The sequence below is a fragment of the Borostomias antarcticus genome (assembly GCF_949987555.1).
Source record: "Borostomias antarcticus genome assembly, chromosome: 3".
Taxonomy (NCBI): Eukaryota; Metazoa; Chordata; class Actinopteri; order Stomiiformes; family Stomiidae; genus Borostomias; species Borostomias antarcticus.
Genome location: NC_140236.1, coordinates 9,945,702 through 9,967,455, shown reverse-complemented (window position 1 = coordinate 9,967,455; position 21,754 = coordinate 9,945,702). Strand labels below are relative to the sequence as shown.

Genomic DNA, 21,754 nt, shown 5'->3' with positions numbered 1-21,754 from the left:
TACTTTTTAAAATAATGACTTTCCCACACAAACACAGCACAACAAACAGTGGAAGGCGACAATAAAGAAAAGTGGGCAAAACAGATGTTGTTGCTGCTATTTTTTTTATTTCTGAAATAAAAATGGATAGATAGATAGATAGATAGATAGATAGATAGATAGATAGATAGATAGATAGATAGATAGATAGATAGATAGATAGACAGATAGACAGACAGACAGACAGAGACATACACACAGACACACAGACAGACAGATGAGAAAGGGGGGGGGGGTATCAGACAACTGAATAAATCATACACTTTCCACAGCAGATGTAGGCCTACTGGGTAAACATGATGTACATGTACATGATGAACATGGACAATAAGGCATCATCTGACCACATAATCATCATGAAGAGCTGTCAGTGCATTGGTCCTTTCATGAAGTACGATCTCAGAATGGCATAGCCCACTGGATTGTTAAGTGATGATAATATCAATACTTTGTCCTGGTGTGATACTGTGATCGTGTCATAGACAGTGTCCTTGGATTCTGCCGGTAGGCTGGTGTGTAGCTGGTTGAAGGGAAATGCACGATAGTTCCATTCACTCATTGCAGTCTGGAGCAGACAGGTCGGTTATGACAGGTCTCCAGGAGAGCCTGTAAGAAATACACAGCAAACGGTTAACTCAGGCCTTTCATCAAACAAATGCTCACAAATGCACGCGCGCACACACACACACACGCACGCACGCACGCACGCACGCACGCACGCACGCACGCACCCTGATTTCTCTATTCCTCTCTCTCTCTCTCTCTCAAAAACACACGCACGCACGCACGCACCCTGATTTCTCTATTCCTCTCTCTCGCTCTCTCAAACACACACACACACGCACACCCACACACACACGCACCCACACACACACACACACACACACACACACACACACCCACACACACACACACGCACCCACACACACACACACACACACACCTCTGCTGAGCAGCTGCAGGTGGCGTCCCTCCTCCTGCACCTGCAGCTGCAGCACCTGCTGTAGGAGCTCCTGCCTCAGCGTTTCCTGCAGCAGGCCCATCCTCTCCAGCTTCTCTCCGTTCAGACGCAGCAGCGCGCGGCCTGCAGGGGGCGCACACACACGCAGGGGACATTCAAACCCTTCACACAACCCTCTGGCTACGTGAGGCCGCATATGTTATACCGGTGTGCTAGTACTGCTAGTCAACATGTATTGGTATTGTAACAACCCCCTAAGGCTCGTTAACCGCCCTGCCAAGGGAGCTAGCACTCCCGGTGTTGCGGTTAGTTAGCAAACCGGGTTTGGTTAGCGGGAGATCGTTGGTTCAATCCCCGCCCCAGGGTGAGTTCTTTATACCTGTGATAGCGTGGTGAGAAAAGGCCTCGACGTAGGTGAGGTAGTTGTGGGGACAGTGCTTCTTCAACCATCGGCAGACGTCTTGCTGAGTCCACAGGACCACAGGCCGGACCAGGCTGAGCTGGGTCGGGCTGGTGTGGTAGATCCCATAGGAGTCACTTGAGCGATGCTGCAACAACACACACCAAAGGGAGAATGAGATGAGTTTGCATTTTCTCTGTACCTGCCTCCTCCCCATACTTTTCCTTCCCTCCCCTCCTGCCATTATGAGTGTGTGTGTGTGTGTGTGTGTATGTGTGTGTGTGGGTGTGTGTGTTTGAGAGAGAGAGAGAGAGAGAGGAATAGAGAAATCAGCGTGCGTGCGTGCATGCGTGCATGCGTGCGTGTGTGTGGACTTGGAAGTCCCAGGGGACAACAAGCCCAGCCACTTCACTCAGGCTGAAGCGCATCCATCAGGCAATCTGTTCAGACACCCGGGGGGTTTTGCCTCACGATGCGCCCGCTGGCCATCAGAGACCACTTCCCTGTTATCTTTCACACACACACACACACAACGCATGTCAGTTTCCTTTCATACACACACACACACACACACACACACACACACACACACAGGAGGAGGCGGAGGAGGAAATGTGCAGTAGTCTCCACATCGGAACGCTGAAAGTTGTTTAATTTGGAAGCAGTGTAGAACTCCGAACGACTAAAGCGTTTTCTCCTTCCCTGCTCTGATTTCTTCTCCGGGGCCACAGAGACCACTTATGCGAGGCTCAAAAGGTTCACGTTCAGCTCTTCGCTACAGTCTGCATCAAACAAACTCCTCACATTTTTCACCTAATACGAAGAAAATGTAGGCATGATTCATAATTCTGACGTATGTTGCGAAGAACATGAAAGCGGTAGAAGATGATCCTGGACAGCTCTGCTGTAAAAACAACGCGTCCGTGTGGGAGACATGAGAGGGTGGTGTTGGAGCCACACCCCACAGATATATATTCTGAGGTTAGGAAGACATAATAAAACAACCGCAAAATAAATCTAGTCAAAAAAGACTGCCGTGGGAAACATGAAAATAATCTCTATTGGTTTTATTAGTCTCCTTTATAGTAACTGTTATATCTCTCTGTTTCTCTATCAACTATCTAATTTCCCAAATAATCTGCTGCATTGCTCTAGTGTACACAGCCCTGGAAATGATCCAATGGAAAGTGTTCTCAGAAATACTCTCTATGTAGAGAGGGAAAAAGAACGCTACCTTGACTCAAAAAATGTATTTAAAACAGAGAAATGCTCATTGCGAGGTAGGGGGTATCAATGTCTGCAAGAGAGTAGGCTAAGGTCGGACCTACAAAAAAAATCCAAGGCACTCAATCTCAAGAATAATAAAGTTAAAAGGCTCTTATGGCTCTACCATAGTATGGCTTATCAAACTCTCTATGCAAAACGCTCCAAACCAGTGTTATGAATTCTGCATGACTTTAGTTTTGAACCCCCATTCATAAGTCATTTCAGCGGCTGAAGACAGCGTGGGCAAAGCACATTAAAATAGAAAGATTTTTAAGTATAAATTAAGGGTACAAATTCAGTACCCTAAATAGAGTACAGCGGCACACTGCTGTAAAACTAAGAGGGATCATTAACTTTATCACATAATAATAACTGAACTATGCAAAATGACAAAAATGTGTCCAAACTGAAGAAGAATGGTCAATGAATATATACATGTGTCCCATTGTTATAAAGAGAGATAGGCTACACACATTCGGCTATCTGCAAAAGCACTGTCAAGTTCAAGTTCAAACCAGCCATTAAGTACTGTACTATACTGCCAAGCCCCCTTTGGCTTTCAACAGAGCAGTGCTTCTGTTGTACATACTAAGGATGGCTGTGTCTATTTAAAACCACACTAAAAGGCGGTGAGTGCCCCAAAGCCCTCTGGGAAAACAGCATATTCCATTCTCTGCCAACAAAGTGTTCATTTAGCACAAAAGATGGTGACCAAACTCCATTTGTCAGATTCAGGACTTTCCCTTCTTTGTGTATAGTCTTTGTGTGAATGGATGAAAGAAGGTCAGAGAAAAGTTCATACACAAGTCAATTTGATCATGAAAACAAAGGGTTTCTGAGATGAATGAAGCCTGTATGGCTCTTGCCTTGTTGTCTAGATCAATGTTATTAAGACTAGAAAGGAGAAAATGATTTTAAGCAAGCAGCTACTTGTCTGTAAGGGGGGGCATGGTGTAAAACCACTACAAATTAGGTCAGTAGAATATTGTATTTATCATGGTTTTATGATCCATTTATTTCATCAGGAAAAATAGGCAAATATGTCAAATTATGCACAGTATCTAGCCAGATTACAGTTTCTATTGAATATATCTGAATATGCAATACTTATCTCAAGATGTATTGCATCCATATACTGTGCCAAGTTACAAAGACCAATTGTAATGTTATTGCGAATCACAACTTTGCCCGAGTCAAATACTCAACTAATCAGCTGATCCAATGATAGCAATACAGGACTCTTGAAGCCAGGTGTCCTGTTATTGTTTCAGAGTGGTGTTAGATAGATAGATAGATAGATAGATAGATAGATAGATAGATAGATAGATAGATAGATAGATAGATAGATAGATAGATAGATAGATAGATAGATAGATAGATAGATAGATAGATAGATAGATAGATAGATAGACAGACAGACAGACAGGCAGGCAGACAGACAGACAGACAGACAGACAGACAGACAGACAGACAGACAGACAGACAGACAGACAGACAGACAGACAGACAGGCAGGCAGACAGACAGACACAGATCATGTAACTTTAATGTACGTTGTCTACCTGCCGGGCCTCTGTTCCAGGCTGCTGGAGCAGCTTCACCGCCCTCCCCCCAGCTGTCTTCTGGCCCCGCCCGTCATGCCAGGTCAGGTTCCCCCCCGCACGCCAACTCAGCTGATGCTTAAAGTCTTCGGGCAGCGCCCTGTACTCCACCGCCGGCCGGCAGAAGCTGAAACTGGACGCGGCTGGACAAGTAGAGACAAGTAGAGAGTAGACAGTAGAGACAAGTAGAGAGATAGAAAACCCTGGATTTTAGTGTGAGCTTTGATTACATACTGTGGCACTGGCAGTCGATCAGATTATGCATTTCAGGGGGTTTGGGAAATACTTCACCATCTCCAATTTGCACTACAAACAAGTCATGTTGGAGCTAACCCGAGCGCGCCAGTGAATAAAAAAGTGTGAGGCCCCTCTCAGTCACGGATGATCTCAGCGCTACAGTAGGTGCTTTCCACGGGCTGGGGAATAAACCGAGCTGATATGACGTCATGCTCAAAGGAATTTCAACCTCTACCCTGACAGCTCCGAGGCAGAAACTTGACACACGACGAATGTGTATCGGGTACGTGAACTTTGAACACTGTGCACTGCAGTCACTGATGAGCAGGCCTTCTGACAGACTCCACGGTGGTGTCACTCTACCAACATGACTACAGAAGGTGGGCGTTTTATAGAAGAAAGTGATACCGCAATAGACAGGCCATTACCGCTAGCCTACAGAGCCTGGCAGCAAGCCACGGGTCGTTACTGATTCATGTGCCAGATTGGGGATATTTTCTTGTTGCATATGAGGCAATCTGAGGCTGTGCGGTGCGGTGCTCATTAAAAATACCTTTCCTCTAATTGACACTGACTGAGGGTTTAACAGAAATTGGGACCGAAGAGAAAATGGAGAAGGGGGATGGAGAGATTAAAGGGTGTCTTTGGGGTCCCTTCGCTTTGTAGCCCTCCTTTGACACCAGTGAACACCCAACACCCCCGACTGAGCAGCTGTACAGAGGCGGAACATCAAGACATATACCAACAGCACTGGCTATGATACGAAGACCACTTTCAAGTTCCTGTTTGTGCTTTAGCCTACTGCGCAAAAGAGTGTATAAGCCTATGGGTCCCTTTACATTGCAGAAACAAAAAACTTTTGAAAAAGTGATGTCATTATATGCTTCAATATTTCGAATGATCAAGTTTGCTGTATTACGCTGGGCCTACTTGTTGTTTTATTTGCGTAAAAAGAACGTGCACATATGTTGTACTTGTTTGGCTTAGCCTACACAGTAAGACTTGGCTGGAAAAAGCGTTAACTAGCCTATAGACAGTTTATTTTAATGGCCTCGATCGGTCAATGAACTGGAATAGGCTATCCCGCCATAAAAGTCGCTGTCCACTTCAGCACCACGCTGTCCAGCAGAGGTTTCTCCTCCTTGCAACAGTCAAACAGATATTGTAAGTAGGCTATGCTAGGCTAAAGTAAAAACATATAGGCTACCTGTTCAGTTTAATTAGCTGCAAAATAGGCTTCCAAGTTAACCCATAACAGATAATCTATGAGAGCATGAGCGTATTGAATTGTCCACATGCAATACTATTGACTCATTTACCGTCTACAGCCATGGCGCACTGGGTGTCGTTCCCCCGCGACTGCTCTAGTAAAAGTATCCCATCTTCTCCGGTGACCGCGGTCAGGCAGACAGGCTATCTGTGTCCAGCTCTCCGTTTCTCTATGCAGCTATATGCACCGCGATCCGTAAAACTTTATAATGCCTCTAGCTTTTAAGTGAATCACACCTGCTCCTGTTTAAACTCCCCGCAGGTATCCTTCCTGCCGTGTGCTCAACCGACCTATTGTTACAGTATCAGCAACTGCGCGCTTCCTGGATGGAAAAGTTGTGCACGCATGTGCGCCTATAGGAGAATATAGGCAAAAGGTGTGCGTGTCTCTGTCCGGAATGTCAGTTGTCCCGGAATGTCGTCCGTTGACTGATTCTGCCGGTCCGGTATGTGAGCGTGTGCATGTGTGTGTGTGGTGTGTTTATATCTTGTCGTGAGAATCAGACGCACGGCTTTTTCTCAAGAGCCAGCCTGAGCAAGCTCAAAGTGCTGCCCGCGAGCCCTGTAATTACAGCAGCCAGTGGAGAGACTTTGAAAACAGGCTGACGAAAATCCCAGCGCGTGCGGGTTTACACGCGAGAGACAGCACAAGGAGCAGCCCTGTAAAGGAACAGCCCTGTAAAGGGAGCTCAGTCAGCCCGTGCAGGGACAAAATATTGTTTTTCTGTGATTGAGCTCGAGTGTAGGCATGTCCAGGGATGACCTTTGCAGTCTAGCCCGTGAACTATTAAGAGCAATCTAGTCGAAGCCACAGGAGGACAATGATTATATGTGGAAGTTGGAACACAACAATCAGATCAGCACTACAAGTTAATTATAAGGCAGTGGGTAGGCCTATATCAGGCCTATATGCACCGTTTTTGCCATGTTACCATGACAACGTGGTATGGAGCTGGGATTAGAGCGGGCACATTCGCCTTGGCTAGGGGCGGAAAAGATGAAAGGAAACTCCTTGAATTAGAGGTTTCCACCGGGGGGAAACATCAAAGAGCCTCAACTATTCTAGTAAGGGGCAGCTTTTTGGTATTCAGCGTTTTTGGCATTCATCATCATTGATGAGTTCTCTTTCCGACTAGGCTACTGTCTATAGGCCCTACTTTTCTCAAACTAGATTAGGCTGTCATTTCAGAATGGCAATTATTCTATAAAGTAAGAAGTAGGGACACAAACACGCGCGCGCGTAATGCAATCAACACACCTGTGCTATGATTGGTGCATCCTGACACCGCTGCTTTGAGCGGCTGTCCTGTCCTACTTTCACCCAACACCAGGGGGCAGCCTCGGCCTTTAGGAAGTACCTGTGGAAAAATAAAACTACCCATATTTTATTCAGCTTTACCGTACAACATGCTTAACATTTAGCTTATCAATCAATTCAACAAACCAAAACAGAACTTTTAATATCCCTAACGACTGTATTATCTTTAAATTATAAATCAGTCTTCACCCTCCTCTTTAAAGGCAAATAGAAAGACTAGCCTAAAAGTCAAAATTTGAAATCTACTACAGTGTATGTAGCAGATCCACTACAATGTATGTAGCAGATCCACTACAATGTATGTAGCACACAGTGATTACATAGTGGAATGGATTTTGCCATGACAGTAGGCCTATAGTGTTCTCAGAACATCCAGCGTTGAGTGAAGGGTGTCCTGTGCATGCAAGCAGGTAGGTGTGTGTGTGCATGTATGTGTGTGTGTGTGTGTGTGTGTGTGTGTGTGTGTGTCCTTAGCCATGAGACCACCCTCCACAAACACACAGGACCTCTCACAGTACTGTCAAGTGTGCCTGAGACCTCTGCCTCACCATGTGGCCAACAAATTAGGTTTACTCACACCAACGTTTACCTAATTAACTGAATATATTCTCAAGATATATCTTAAAGCCTTGAATACATTCAGGTCCAGGTTTTATTTGTAAGATGTAACGTACAGTGTACAATCACAGTGAAATATTGCTGCTGGCTCCATGATCTGCTCATTACAGATAATTACAAATACACAATTTACAAATTACACAAATAGATACAAATCTATACAATATAAAGATAAAGATACTGGTAAAAGCCTTGATCATGGTGAGACACTTGAAAAGACTTGAGTTAAACAAAACCAAGAATATGTTTGCAGATGCACACAATACTAAATAGTCACTTTTCAAACGTGGTGTGGATGGTTGTTGGTCAGTGGTAGAGCAGGTGAAGGTAGTAGTGGTGACAGTGTGATCTTCTGAGTGTTGCAGAGGAAACAAGGGTGGAGATTGGTGGAGGAGTGTGATCAATTACCCTTGTTTGCTCTTCCACATGGCTGTGAACCGACAAATACGCGTGCAGGCTACACTCAAACACATTACACATTAACTGCAAATGCTGCCAAACTAAGAGCTTGGCAGACTATCATTTACCTAGCCCTATAACTCCTTATACTGACAGGAATTGGCAGTGGTTGCTCCTTGTGGTTTTACTAAGTGGACAGAAATGTTCTTCTGAAATATACCTGGTAAGACAGGATCAATGTCATACTTAAAACACACTGGCTTTGGTAAAATAAACAGAGACATAAAACTTACTTAAAAAGTCCACTGCCAGGCTTGGAATGTAGACCTCTGGTGTCAACAGTAAACAGAGAGAGAGAGGAGGACAACAGGGAAAACTAAACGAGCACATGCACACACATACACACACATAACACACGCACACACACACACACACACACACACACACACACACACACACACACACACACACACACACACACACACACACACACACACACACACACACACACACACACCACAATCCACCCACCCCTCATTCTTTCATTTCTTGGATTCTTCTCACATTTTCTGTCGACAGGCAGGTAGATTAGGCCCCGCCCTGTTCAGAATGGCTGTGATGATAGGTATGTGAATAGCCATGTGATGTCAGTAGGGCAGGTGAACGGAGCCTGAAACAGCTGCTACATTGTGAGGTCATTCACCGGATGTCTTCGGCGGAGAGGCCTGCTGGTTGCTGCTGGAATAAAGGTGTGCTTGTGTTGCAGGACCAGTCGAACTCCTAGCGTTGGTCCTGTGTTGGGCAGTTTGTAAAGTGTTTCACGTGACACAATGTGGGCTTGTTTACCGATAAAGTCGTATGGGGTAGCTATGGGAGTTGAAATACACATTTACATACACACGCACGCACACACACACACACACACACACACACACACACACACACACACACACACACACACACACACAAGCATTCACGCACGCGCATGCGCGCACATGCACACACACACACACACACACACACACACACACACACACACACACACACACACACACACACAGTGTTCTGTTGTTACTATACTAGTAAGTGACAGGGAGTTCCCAGGTACTGTAAGAGGTGGTTCCCTGGCACAAACAGGATACAGGAAATGACCCTTTAACGAGGGCCAATCCAAAGACTGCACTGAAATAATGGACACAATGCTACTCCTGTTTCTGACGGGCTGCAGGCTAACATGGTCCGCCCTTTGATTGATTTTTGGGGAAAATATTCTACAGAATTTCAGTGAAGTTCTCACATACCCTCTCTGTTAACTCTTAACCTAAATAACCGCAAAGTAGCATTACACATATCTTTGTGGTTAGCTGTCTGAACCTGTCCTTTACTAATTATATTTTATAGAAACTTTATAGTGTAATGGGTTATGCCCAGGATTCACTCAGTAAGTTGGATCCTCGGCAAGACATCTGGCCTCCAAACAGTCAGCCTATCCACATCCTGTGTTGTGGGGTATTCATGCTCATATATTGGAATTGATAGGAGAAGAAAGTTGGTGCTGCTTTATAGCTCAACAAAACCACTCAAACAAGAGCACCTCTCAACAATATTGCTGGGAGGTTTAAACGATGGACATTTCCTTTGCTGCATAAAACATCAAGGCAGCTCGACCTTGAAATCGCTTAAGGTGATTACTAACCTCTAACAATAACATGTCCTCTAAAAGTTGCTGAATACATCACAGTACTTTGGTAGAAATTTTGGATTGGGAACATGAAAAGAGGTTAGCAACATAAAACCATAATACAGTAGTCCAGCCAACAAGCACCAGGCTCATACATAATGATCACAGTGACATTGCCCAAATACAACTACTGTCAAGGATTTTGAGGGTAAGGCTACTTAAAATGTGTTATATGTAACAGCAGATTCTCCTGTAAGGCCAGCTAACCTCGGTGAGGACTGCTGAACAGAGGCATGTGTTGTGATTGGGGGGGGGGGGGCGTTTGCGTAGTCGAGGCACTGAGGAGGCTGGGTGTGTGCATTTCAACACAGGAGATTTGTACTTATTTGTTCCCAGACCTAGTGGTTGGCTGTTAGGTTTGGGTGGAGTGTATGCGTGTGTGTGTGTGTGTGCGCGCGCATTCGTGTGTGTGTGTGTGGGAGTGTGTGTGTGGCCTACATGTGAGATGAGAGATCTCTAATGAATATGCCTCTAAGCTAAGGTCTGCTTGGTGGTGGTGGGTCATATTCTTGTGAAATAATAATATTGATTACTGTGATGCTTTGAATTTTAAAGCTGGTTGAGCCCATAGCGACCCTCCATTGCGCAATGGATCGCTCCCGTTATAAACAGATGCTGAGTAGAGAAGATGCTTTACTTGGTTCTATCATTACCTTGTCAAGCAGCAAATGTTTTGTGATTATTTGTTAGATACAGTCAAAGCTGCGGCGCAGGCAGCTCATCACCCTGAGGTGTACAGTATGATGTCAGTGTACAGTATGATGTCAGCATACAGTATGATGTCAGCGTACAGTATGATGTCAGCCGTGCGTCTCTGTCCAGCTGACAGGCCTCTCTTGTATCAGATTTTTTTGTGTGACAATGAGATGAATCTGTACAAATCTATACTGTATCCTACAGTATTAATGAACATGAACACATGCCAGGCACACAGTGCGGTGGAGGACTTCATTTTGCCCCCCTCCCTCCCTCTCACTCCCATGTTACTTTTCCGGAGGGGAGGTGGGTGGGGCATATGCAAATGAGGCCCACGGAGACCCTCTTAAGGGACGCCAGCGGACCCCCAGCTCACAGTGGACTGTTGTTGCCCTGACAGAGAGCCCACCACACCCAGAGCCCGAGCCAGGGTCAACACAGACAGGGTGGTGCTTCTTTCGCTTTACTACACTGCCGGTTGCTCGCTTGCTCACCCCCTGCACCTTTCTCCGTTTCTTTTTCTACTTTGTGGATCCGTTGTTTTAATTTTATTTACTTTTTTTTGAAGACATAATTTTGAGGAAACTCAATTTTATGTAGGTACTTTTGTGGTGAAATAGGTGTGTGACGGGGCTGGCATCTCAAACACACAACCGTTCTCCCATTAGTTGGACGCACCAAGAGAACCCAGTGCTTCTGACCTACTTTTTCCACAGCTCCGCTGCTCATATTTCTCTTTGAAGCACTGTTTTTGTAATTCACAATTTTTTCCCAAGCCTCTTTCCCCTGAGTTGAGGGTAGTGGACGCACCAGGATGCACCCTGTGGTTGTTCTCAGTCCCATCCTGGTTCTGGCGGTGACCGTGTCACTGACCAGCGCCAAGTTCTACAGACCGCAGCAGTACAACCTCTACAAGGCTGGGCCCAATGCCTACCATGGCCAGGGGAAGCCCACTGGCAGACACAAGTAAGTAGTCTCTCTTTCTCTCTCTCTCTCTCTCTCTCTCTCTCTCTCTCTCTCTCTCTCTCTCTCTCTCTCTCTCTCTCTCTCTCTCTTTCTCTCTCTCTCCCAAACCCTTCTATCTCTTGCCATTGTGTTGTATTTTTCATTCTTTTTTTTGCTGTGATGAAGTACATGGGGATACAGTATATTTATGGTTTTAATGAAACAGATCATGACATCTAAATGAATGTGTGTTTTTTCTCTGTGTTCCTCCTCTGATAGGAACCACTGCGCCTACGTGATGGAGAAGAGTGTGTCCTACACCATGCAGGATGGGGCGGCGCCCTACGTTAAGGCTGAATACAACAGGTGCTCCTTGGGTCAGAAGTGTCCAACTCTCATGTGAGTCACAATTCAGTACAGCGTCACAAATATTAACGCCATCATTCTGTCTGATTCTCAAGCGTTTGAGGCGTTTGACTCATTTTCGCTTTTCAAATCGCCCTTCAGATATCGCCTGATGTACAAACCGACCTACAAGGTGGCGTATAAGACGGTGACGGAGCTGGAGTGGCGTTGCTGTCCAGGGTACTCTGGCCACGCCTGCATGGAGGGACCTCCGGCGTTCCAACACCCCATGAGGATGATGCCACCTTTCAAGGGCCCTCCCTTTAAGGGCCCGCCGTTCAAGAGCCCACAGTTCAAGGGCCTATCACCCATCCAGCCCGGAGTCAAAGCCAATCCCTGGAGTCAATCCAAGGGACCGCCCCCTCCCAGCAATGTAAAGTCCTACCCCATGCGTCACTTCGGGCCTCCCATGACCTCCTACCCAGAGGCCTCCTCCTTCGAGCCCTTCTCCTCAGAGGTGGAGCCTATACCAGACCACCACCACCACCAGCAGCAGCAGCAGCAGCCTGGCCCGGATCACACTGAGCATGAGCAAGAGCCTGAACACGAGTCCCACCCTGAGGAAACAGCGCCCCCTGAGGGCGGTCACGATGTTGATGGTGAGACTTGCTGGGGGCTGGGTTTACCATTATGGCATTTGCATTCACAGAAATAAACAGTAGATTATAAGTAAGTAAGTAAGTAAGTACATTTTATTTATAAAACACCTTTCTAAACCAGAGTTACAAGGTGTACAATGGAAAAGTTAAAATATAGGGAAAAAATACAAACTTAACACCAGAAATGCAGAGAATAATACGAATACAACAGTTCAACTATAGAGTAGAAAGTTAAAGCCCCCAAAAAAGATTGTGTTTCTGTGCAAGAAGCTACAGGTTTTGTTTTTTAATGACATTACTGATTGCGTAACATTCTTCAGTGACCCCCCTGAGCAGACAAAGAGCAGCTGTGTGTAAACGCCATCTCCGTCTCCCCCCTCCGTAGGCCAGGGTGTGGCGCCCGTCGAGAGCGAGGAACGTCTGGACCGCGTGGAGGAGGAGCTGCGGCGCCTGTCCCAGGGCCTGGAGACGCTGAGGGGGACGGTGGCGGGCCTGGAGGACGGCCTGCGCGCCTCCCTTCGCGAGGACGCCAACCGCATGCTGTCCACCCTGCTGACCGCCGCCCCCGGCCCGGTCCCCGCCCCCCTGCACTCCGCCGTGGGCTTCGGCGACATCCCCGGCGGGGACCCCGACGCCGAGGGGCTGGACGGAGGGCGGGTGTTTCCCGGCCTGGCGGAGCTGACCGGCCAGGTGGAGGAGCTGCGCTCGGAGCTGCTGGCCAAGAGCGCTGAGCTGGAGGCGCTGAGGGGGACGGTGATTGGCCACGGCAGAGCCCTGCAGAAGCTGTCCCCCGTGCCGGACGTAGCAGCGGGGTTCCCGGTGGGCGCGGACTCCTCCCAGAAGGCCAGGGACGAGGGGCCGGCGGGCGGCAGGATGGCGGGCGCGATCCTGGACGGGTTCGAGAAGCCCGCGGAGAGCGTCGACGTGGGCCAGAGGGAGGAGCAGGAGGAGGAGGAGGAGGAGGAGGAGGAGGAGCAGCTGGTGGAGCAGGCCCTGGACGGGAGCGCCACGGGTCCGAGGCGGGAGCCAGGAAACGGCCCGGCTCGGATCGGAGGCTCGGACGCCGCCGCGGGGGACTGCTGCGCCGGCACGCTGGCCGGACTGGCCGAAAGGGTGCACCTTCTGGAGCAGTCGGTGGCCGGCCTCAACCAATCCCAGGGCCACCTCAGGGCGGAACTGGGCGGGCACAAGGACCACGTGGAGGGCATGCTGGAGGGGCGTCTGGGCTACGTGGAGGCCCGCCTCAACCTGACCGGGATGGTGAGGACCGTAAGTGGCGGCGAGGGCAGAGAGAGAGGCGAGCCGCTGAACGGCACCGAGACGACGGACCCGGGTCTGGAGGCCCGTCTGGAGGGGAAGCTGGCGGCCCTGGAGGGTCGCCTGCTGTCGGCGGTGGAGGAGCTGGGCAACGCCACGGCGCTGGAGGGCCACGTCGTGCGCGGCCCGGACGCGGAGCCGGAGTCGCTCTGGCGGCGGCTGGAGCTGGACGTGTACGCACTCCAGAAGCAGCTGGTCGGCCTGGAGGGCCTCTGCACCTCCTCCTGCGGCGCCTCCTCCTCCTCCACTCCTCCCCCCCCTGCCGGTCTCCGGGGAGAGACGGCGGCCGCGGAGGAGGAGGACGACAACATGCGCGGCCTCCTGGACGCCCAGGGCGAGCGCCTGAGCAGTCTCAACAGCACCCTGCAGAGCCTGCTGGTCAGGCTGGCCTACCGTGACCACCAGGAGCTGGAGGAGACGGGCGAGCTCCAGGGGGAGCTCACGGTGCTCCGGTTCAACGTGCGCTCCGTCAACCACACCCTCCGGGGCCTGCGGGAGTCGGTGGGCGAGGTGGTGCGCGAAGTGGGATCGGTCAACAGCACCTGGCAGGAGAGGGAGGGGCGCCTGGCGCAGCAGGTGAGGGGCGTGGTGCAGCTGGTGGGCCGGCAGGCGTCTATGCTGGGCGCCGGCGAGCGCAAGCTGACACGGCTGAAGGCGGAGCTGCACGAGCTTCGGCGGCGGCTGGCCGGCGAGGTGCAGGGCTGCCGGAGCACGGCGCTGGGCGTCCAGAGGGAGGTGACGGAGGTCGGGGGCCGGGTGGCCAGCGTGGAGGGCCAGTGCAAGGGGCTGAGCCACGTGGCCGAGGACCTAGAGAGGATCCGGGCGGAGCTGGAGAGGCAGTCGGACGGCTACCTGCTGGCCCAGGTCAACGGCACGCTGAGCAGCCACACCCTGCAGCTGGCGGAGCTGAGGGACGGACTGAGGGGCTGCGCGGACAGGCTGGAGCTGACTCAGCACAGTCAGCCGCAGAGCCCGGAGCAGGAGGCAGAGGCAGAGGAGAGGAGGGGAGACCAGTGAGAGGCCTGTCTTACTGGGTGATGCTGACGGGCCGTTAACCAGAGCCTCAGAGTCCCGGGGGCTGGGCTGGGAGGGCTGGACGTGGCACTGCACAAAAGAAGCTGTTTCATCCCGCTGTTACTGCATTTCATATGGTGCTATTGATGAGTTCTGACTAGCCACATGTTTTTATAGATTTTTATATCGATTTTTCAGCCGTTTACTGTCCTTACAGTATCCAAGATACAATGTTTTTATTTTTTATTATTCCTGTTCTTTTATGTTTCTTTGTTGTTGTTTTACTTTGTCCATGGCCTGTTTGTAATGTTTTTGTGTTACGTTGTGTTGTGGGTGTTGTTTACTTTTAGAGTGTATGTCCTCTACATGTCCTCAAGATACAATGTTTTTTTTGTATTTATTCCTGTCTTTTGTATTTTCGATTGAAATTTTTTTTTTTTTTTTTTTTTTTTTTTAATACATTCCTCATTGTGTTTATATGTTGTTTTTCCAAATAAAGAGGCATTTCATCACTGTTAATCCATTGGCTGTATATTACTGTATTTATACAAATTATTAGATCCACCAGAGGGCAGTAGAGAGGCACTGGATTCCTCCATCACTGCCCGCCATATGGAGCTATAAAAAAAACGCCGACAGCTTAATATGACCTCTTATTCTAGTGAGCCTAAGCAGGATAATTCTGCATGCTCAGTGTGTATCTGTGCCTCTGTCATGCCAGGGTTAGGTTTTCATGGGGATTTTGTTTAACGAGTGAGACTGATAAAAATGGCACAAACTGAGCCCCGCTCTTAGACAGAGAGCCAAGCATCCTGTCACCTCTGATTTGAGCGTATATTGAGTTTTAAGTGACCTTCTTAATGAGCCTCCGCATAGGACGTCCCGTCCGACAATTACAAATGACAGATTCGTGGGAGATGAGTAATGTCGAGTTATCATCAGTGACGTACGGGTTTTGGTCACAGAGCTGATGCACGCGGTGCATAGTAAAGAGGCAAAGCAGGACAATTGAGACATAAACTCGGAGCTGGAGGACACTGTGACATACGCGCACGGGTGCACACACACACACACACACACACACACACACACTCACACTCACACACACACACACACACACACACACACACACACACACACACACACACACACACACACACACACACACACACACACACAGAGTTGTGAAGTTGTATCCAGAGGGGCCCTGTCACACATGATCACCTTCAGGCCAACTCTGTTTTAAGCATTGTATCCTCTCTTTCATTCTATCCCTCGATCATTGATCTATCTCTATTGCATCTTCATTACCTTTTTCAGTTTTAACTGCCTATCAACCTCTATATTTTCTCTTTTATCTTCTTTTCATCTTCCTCCGTCTTTCTCTGCCCCTTCTCCCTCCCTCTTCCAACAGCCCTGTCTTCCTAGCCTGTCACACGCTAATCAGGTCGGTTTCCAAGCGGTTGACCAAATTGCATTAGCAAATGATCGCAGCTCTGTTGAGTTTGGCTCTCAGACACGGAGTCCTCCATACGGTCCACTCTCCTATTTCCAGTGCATATGCGCCCTGTGTGCCTGGTACACGGTCAGTGGCCACGGAATGTGTTCATAAATTAACTGCAGCCGAAGCTGGCACACAAAGACAGAGGACACAGAGGAAAGTCAGATCAGTGAATACAATGAACAGCAGTGATCCGGAATATGAATAGCTTTTCTTTGGTAGGCCTAGGCCTATTCGTCTGAGTAAATATACACACAACTATTAGGCTATAGGCCACATAACGGTATATGATGAACTGTGTTAATAACAGCAGACTAATGAAACCTCCAACTAATAGGAATTCCCACAGCTAGTTGGCTTATTGTGGTTTATTTAAATCCATACATCCGTTCAGTGGGTGTGTCTCAGGCAGAGAGCTCTTCTGTAGGCCTATATTTGACAGCTATTCAATCAATCAATCAATCAAAGCTTTATTTATATAGCGCATTTCATACCCAGAGGCAACACAATGCGCTTTACAGAGAACAAGGGAGGTGGGCAGACAATATTCATTATTGATGACTACAGAACTCCAGAATACCAAAGCAAATGGCCCCTCTGACACCTACTGTATATCCTATAGGCTCTGTGGAGAACTGGAGGCTTGAACGCATTCTCCACTTCATTATCTAATACAGTATGAAGTAATTAATTCCCCTCTATCAGCGAGCATATCCAAACAAACTCGGCCTGTAATCGGATTTCTCTGCAGCAAATAGCGCAGTGTCAGCTCTCTCGGGAGTTTAACATCTACATCAAAAATTCACCCTGGCATAATGCTCTTATATCTTATAACATTAACTCTGAAGGAGAGCGAACCATGCAGAATATAGTCAATTAAAGAGAGCACGCCAGTTTGTGGCATCATTTATGGTTGTGCATCACTTACATTTTCCCCAAGGGGACCACAAGGAGGGTGATGTCACAGTGCTTATCAGAACCTGTCCTTGCTTCCTTCTTATTGAGGAGAGGAGATGGGGGCTTATTTTGGAGCCCAGTTGAATTAACTGGAGACAATTTGGCCCCATGAACATGTTGATGAATGGTGGGGAGATGATTAAGATAAACATAGATTAGAGGGGGGGCGGAATTAATTTGCCAGCCAGAGCAATGAAGCACAAAGCCTGCAGAGCCATATGAAGGACACTATGCTCTGGGGGATGACATGATGTACTGGCCTCAATGTCTTGGTAACTGAAGGTCATGTCTTTCAAACGGTCACACCTCATCCATCAAAAATAGATGCATTCATTCTCTCTCTCTTTCTCTCCTCAATCTATATTATCCTGCAACTCTTTAAACCTACAATATGTAGGATTTTAAGCATTTACATTATTCTATTGATCTGATACATCGAGAGGGATTAGATATACTTCCTGATGTACTTCCTGAGGCAGCTGAAGAAGTTCAACCTGCCAAAAGCCAATGACGGTACACTTCTACACCTCCATTGCAGCCTCACCTCCTCCATCACCATCTGGTACGTTGCTGCTGCAGCCAAGGACAAGGCCAGGCTGCAGCGTGTCCTCCGCTCTGCTGAGAGGGTGATTGGGTGCAACATCCCATCCCTCCAGGACCTGCATGCCTCCAGGGCCCTGAAGGGGGCAAGAAAGATTGTGGCCAACCCCCCCATCCCGGTCACAATCTCTTTGAGCCACTCCCCTCCGGCAGGTGGTCCCATCAGGACCAAAACCTCTCGGCACAAAAACTGTTTCTTCTTTCTTCTACTCCTACCAGCCTCATCAACAAGACCTGCATCTGACTCTGTCTCTGCTGTATTGTCAGTATTAGTTTTGCTTTTCATGACATGTAGGCTAATGTATAAAGGATAACATTGCATATATAGGATTGTATTTGCCCTGTTGCTCTTGCGCTATTATATTTAGCCTTGTCCTGTCATTTGCACTGTCCTGTCTTGTCCCTGCACCTTGTCTATTGTTGTCTATTTAGTGTCATACACCAACAGTCGACAACAAATTCCTTGTACAGTTCTTTGTACTCTGTATGTGTGAAAACCTACCTGGCTAAATAAACCTGATTCTTATTCTGATCAGCCAACAAAGATCTCTGGTGAAAAACGTGTATAGTCATTTCAGAATTCAAATTCAGTGTCGGGTTGATGCCCCGATTTTAGTAGAGGAAAGCAATGTGCCCACATGCTAACATTCAATCAGCAACGGAATGTTCTACGGCCTTGAGAGTGTGTGCACCTAAACCGATCTTGGCAGGCTGGACTGGACATAACGCTTTCAGCATATCAATTATATATTGTGCGCTTTAAACTGCACTTAATTGATTAGTAAATAAGCGTAAATTACTGGACAGAGAGTGCACACACTTGACTTCCCAGATCAAAACCTGTCATATAAAACGGAAAGAACTCCAGCAGAAGATTCTTTTGTATGGGGGACAGAGTGCTGCTCTGTTTTTTTTGTTGTTGCCCCATTTGTATTCATCCTTGTTATTGTGCCTGCGTCAAACAGCTCATGCATCAGTACCTAATGGTGACCTCGGCCTGGTCAAGGTGATGTGGATGCGATGAATGGCGACCTCGGCCTCGACCTGTGCTTAACAATATCCTTGAACCCCATTTTGAAAACATCCCGACAGAATTATTCATCAAAGATCCAAGCGAATATCGGTGAGCCAGGAACATGCGCTGCTGCCCCACACTGTTAAGTGCTACTCTGTTTGTCCTGAAAGAGTCAGGGGAAGGGTAGATATATCAGCCCTGAGAGAAGTATGCGGTCCAGAACCGTTAAGTGGAGGATACGAAATCAACCCCTCTGATGATGTCAGCAATATCTATGGTGCTGACGGATGATCTCAGCACACTCTCTCTCTCTAAATGGGATTTGTGGAATGACTTTATGCTAACTACGGACTGCAGCCATCTGTCAGCTGTGTCTGTATCCTGAATATCTCCACTGCCCCACAGCCGGGCCACTGTATGAAGATAATATGCGGCAGGTGTATTGTTCAGGACCCAAGGATGTGCATGTGTCTGGAGAAAATGTATGTATTTTAGTTAGGTAGTAAGGGGTGTGCGCATAAGATTGATATGACACTGTCATGACACTAAGGGGTGTGCATAACCGACACTTTTTTTGCGCACACGCACGAAACATGCCCACAACAGGGCTTGAGACCGCGACCAAAATGGTGGAGCTAAAATTTAACGTGGTTGCATTCGTGCGAGTGTGTGATGATCAAGGCTGTTTTGGTGCACATTCGTGCACGTGTTTGTGCATGCACGGACACACGCACACACATATTTCCATATCATAAGATTCCTTCGTATGTCATGCCGTGGTTATGACAGTGCCAGGACATGTCAGTCTTATGCACACCCCTTCAAATAAAGTGTTACTGCTATGGGTTATTATGGACAGTGGTATTCAAGTTATCTAACTACCTAACTACAGTATATTTGAATGCAATTCAAGCACATAATGCTATAATGAAAGGTTTTGAACGGGTACTTTGGACTAGTGATAGCAATGAACTTTACTTAGTACTTGGAGTTCTGACTTACTAGAATTTCTAGAAAATATGGAATGTGGTAACTAAAAGAGGATGCAGGAAGATGTTGTCGGCCCCAGTGAGAGCAGCCTAGGAAAGCCTAGTGAAACCCTGTGCCCAAATTTGCAGTTTCTCTTTTATCAGACTTTAGAGAATAGCCTACAAATAAAATGGACTACCACCTCTCTGAAGGGCTGCATCGCAGCACTAATGAACAGGAGATGAATGCTGCACGGTTATTGACTGTTTTGGGGTGGAGAATGTCGCCTGAATCGAAAACACATACTGTACGTCTCATAATCTATATTATCGAAGAACCAGCATTTTCTTCCATTGTCCCTGTGATGATAGGCCAACAGGGACCCTCTCCAGAGGTTCTATGGGTATTGTCCTATTGTGTTGAGGGATTGTCTCCTTTCAGCCCACTGTCTACTGGACGTCATGGGAAGAGTCGGACCAACATTCTGTTGCAATTGTTTGTGTGTGGAGGATAGTCTATATGATTTTGAATTATAACATAAATGAACGCATTAAATTAATTATTCAAATAGAAAATAAATGTGTTATTCTCCCTGTCATACAAACTAACGAGCGCTGACTGGCTCGTCAGGGCCTGATCCACACAACACGTGAGACACAACCTGAACGAGTTTTGATCATTTTCTGCTGAACGTCACATTGTATAAAACTCCCAGAGGGACAAGCCGGCTCACCCGAGCGAGCATGTGTTACTAAGTTAATCAGAGTGTGTCAGAGTGGCTGTGTACCGAGGAGGGGGCAAGACCCCTTCTGAAGGGTGATTTAATACGACAGTGTAGCTCTTCACGAGCCATGAAGGTCCAGTGCCGCTGCACAGAGCAGAGCACGCGCGCCTGCGGGACCTAAGCGGCTTTCCACGGCTGTCAGGCCGGGGCCTTCCGTGCCCAAACCAACCTCATGGGGTGGGAGTGATGAAGGGGGAGGGGGCAACGCTGCAGCTACTGCCGTCTGTGTGATCGATGTTACAGCTGGATGCCATGTCAGAGGTGGAGGTTGAAGGAGAAGGAGAGGGACGTTTTGGCCCTGCAGTGAAGTCTGCTCTCCAGAGTGGCGATCCACAGTCCAAATTAAGTCCAAAAGGGGGGTGTGCGCGTGGGGGTGGGGGGACTGGCTGTCTTACCCCTGCAGAACACTCCTGAAATAGAAGCATCGGTGTCACAATTGTGCTACTGTGTCCAATAACTGGCCATCAACAACCAATTATCAGTAGCAGTCGTAAGAAAACAAAACATTTCTACGCTTGACTAGGTTTATGGATCGTAAGCAATTCTAACCATTGGTCATGGCTTATACTGTAGCTGGACATGGGGGACATATTGGACATGTTGCCCTAGCGTCCGGAGATGAATCCATGTTCTCACTGAATCTTCATTATTTCCCACTGAAGTGACATAATGCCACTGCTCTACAGGATTATCCTCCCATCTTAATATCCTATAAAAATGCACACTCTACCCAGAGAAAGATTATCTTTGAAGTACCCACTTCGAAATTGGATCAAAAGAGCCTTGGGGTGACTGTGTGAGATTGTCTCCATCGGCGAGATTCTGAGAGTCCATCCATGTGTGTCTGCTTGAAATTCAGTTCAACTTACGGCGTGTTGCATGCTGCCCCTCACGTACGATAGAAGGCTGTCTGCATGACAGACACAGCCGTGCAGACAATTTGGTAAAAATTGATGAATTTTTATCTGATTTAACAGAGGGCATTTGACAGGATGTGTACATTTTTGGTGTGTGTAGGAGAGATACAATTTTATAGACAGAGCAAAATATGCCCATATATATATATAGAGAGAGAGAGAGAGGGAATGGAGCAGAGAGGGAGAG

At 47.7% G+C, this 21,754-nt stretch overlaps 2 protein-coding genes across 2 annotated transcripts; one reads left to right on the top strand and one right to left on the bottom strand.

Annotated features, from left to right (window-relative positions):
- Nucleotides 1-622: 622 nt before the first annotated feature.
- Nucleotides 623-5,835, bottom strand: samd10a (sterile alpha motif domain containing 10a; the record flags this gene model as incomplete). The annotated part of the gene is made up of 5 exons (XM_084436000.1): nt 623-645; nt 983-1,123; nt 1,380-1,548; nt 4,228-4,409; nt 5,823-5,835. The coding sequence occupies 5 exons, from the start codon at nt 5,833-5,835 to the stop codon at nt 623-625; spliced, it is 528 nt and encodes a 175-aa protein (XP_084292126.1).
- A 5,523-nt stretch (nt 5,836-11,358) lies between these two features.
- On the top strand, nt 11,359-14,827 carry emilin3a (elastin microfibril interfacer 3a; the record flags this gene model as incomplete). Its single annotated transcript, XM_084435999.1, has 5 exons — nt 11,359-11,510; nt 11,769-11,888; nt 11,997-12,493; nt 12,879-13,421; nt 13,524-14,827. The coding sequence occupies 5 exons, from the start codon at nt 11,359-11,361 to the stop codon at nt 14,825-14,827; spliced, it is 2,616 nt and encodes an 871-aa protein (XP_084292125.1).
- Between the last annotated feature and the right edge of the window lie 6,927 nt (nt 14,828-21,754).